The 2094-nt window shown below is 36.9% G+C and overlaps 1 protein-coding gene across 1 annotated transcript in view; it reads right to left on the bottom strand.

Annotated features, from left to right (window-relative positions):
• Positions 1-1305: 1305 nt before the first annotated feature.
• hs3st1l1 (heparan sulfate (glucosamine) 3-O-sulfotransferase 1-like1) overlaps positions 1306-2094 on the bottom strand; it is a 29257-nt gene continuing 28468 nt past the window's right edge. Inside the window, exon 3 of the mRNA XM_016487323.1 lies at positions 1306-1318. Within this exon, the coding sequence (XP_016342809.1) occupies positions 1306-1318 (13 nt within the window). The remainder of the gene's footprint in view (positions 1319-2094) is intronic.

Here is a 2094-nt window from a genome sequence, read left to right on the forward strand (position 1 = left end):
ACGATGCTCTTTTGAACTTTCTGTTCATCTGCGAATCCTGAAAATAAAATGCATCACGGTTTCCACACAAATATTGTGCAGCACAATAAATATACACAGTAGTACACACATATAATATATAAACAGAAACTTTTATTTTGAATGCGATTAATTGCGATTAATCGTTTGACAGCACTGCATTTCATTCATAAGTGCTCTACATAAAAATGATTTTAAAATAATCATAACAGACGAATAGAAAATAAAAAGAATAGGCCTATTATATAGCCTAATCCGCTTTATACACTCTAAAAAATGCTGGGTTAAAAAGGGACAAACCCAGCTATCGTCAAAACAACCCAATAGCTGGGTTTGTCCCTTTTTAACACAGCATTTTTTAGAGTGTATGTCACGTGGGACTGTTACCTAACTGTTTACTAATAAGAAAGGTGTCAATCCACAATGAAAGCGCACTTACTGTGGAATGAGAGAGGACAGAAATCACTGTCTTAAAGGCTTTGTGTGTGTTTCACAGAGCGGAGCAGACGGATCGCACCAGGGGTCAGAAGATGACGACTAACAGAGCAAACACCTTCCGTCACTTACACCAGCGCCCTGAGACAGAGACACAGACTGACATTCAAACCAGAGCTTTTCGAGCTGCCTATAGGGTGATTCAGGTGTATTTTTAACACATACCGTGCATATTACCTGACAGACATGCCTGGAATAGAATAGTAGTGCACTATTAATATTTCAGATTTTTACTGAATTTCTGACCAATTACATGCAGCCTCGGTGAGCAGAAGAGACTTCTTTCAAAAGCTTATAATAGACTTATATAGAATGCTAATAATCATGATGCTAGTCAATCACAACTTTAGAATATCACAAGTTATTTTTCATTCATTCTTTAGCACTTAAACACATTATTCATCTGATAGAATTTCTATCATCTTTAGAAACGTACTTTTCAAAAACGTCCACAAAATGGGAAAGGCACTCGTTTCATAATGTGATTATTAAATAATGTGATGAGCTTAAATCTCACAATAAACCCGGCATGTGTGTATTTATATATATACACTCTAAAAAATGCTGGGTTGTTTCAACCCAACTTTTTAGAGTGTATGTCACGTGGGACTGTTACCTAACTGTTTACTAATAAGAAAGGTGTCAATCCACAATGAAAGCGCACTTACTGTGGAATGAGAGAGGACAGAAATCACTGTCTTAAAGGCTTTGTGTGTGTTTCACAGAGCGGAGCAGACGGATCGCACCAGGGGTCAGAAGATGACGACTAACAGAGCAAACACCTTCCGTCACTTACACCAGCGCCCTGAGACAGAGACACAGACTGACATTCAAACCAGAGCTTTTCGAGCTGCCTATAGGGTGATTCAGGTGTATTTTTAACACATACCGTGCATATTACCTGACAGACATGCCTGGAATAGAATAGTAGTGCACTATATACACTGCATACTACCATTATTACATGCACAGTATGTAAAATATAAAGCAGATGCATGTTATATTCAATTACACTACCTTTCAGATGTGTTAAGAAGTCTCTTCTGCTCACCAAGGCTGGATTTATTTGATAAAAAACGCAGTAAAAATGGCAAAATATTATTACAATTTAAAAAGCAGTTTTCTATGTGAATATCTGTTAAAATGGAAAAAAAGACTCAGATTTGTCTCGGGTAACCTTGTTACGACAAAGACACTTGACAGCAAAGATCTTCCCCCACAGTTGAGTTTTAATATCTTATTCCTTACAATTTCAGATTGAAAACATGATCGTTCTGAAGTCTTAAAGGGATAGTTCACTCAAAAATGAAAATTTGCTGTTAAGTTACTCACCCTCAGGCTAGCCAAGAAGTAGGTGAGTTTTTTCTTCAGTAAAACAGTAAAGAAGATTTTTCGCTGAAACCATGCTCCTTGATGATTATAAAATGCAAGTCAATGGCTACCAGAACTTTGAGAGTCAAAAAAGCACATACAGGCAACACAAAATTAATCCATGTGGCTCCTGATGATATATCTAGGTCTTATGAAGCGAAATGATCAGTCTGTGCAAGAAACTGAACATTATTTACAACATTATCACCT

Source organism: Sinocyclocheilus anshuiensis, unplaced genomic scaffold, assembly GCF_001515605.1.
Source record: "Sinocyclocheilus anshuiensis isolate Anshui unplaced genomic scaffold, SAMN03320099.WGS_v1.1 scaffold709, whole genome shotgun sequence".
NCBI lineage: Eukaryota > Metazoa > Chordata > Actinopteri > Cypriniformes > Cyprinidae > Sinocyclocheilus > Sinocyclocheilus anshuiensis.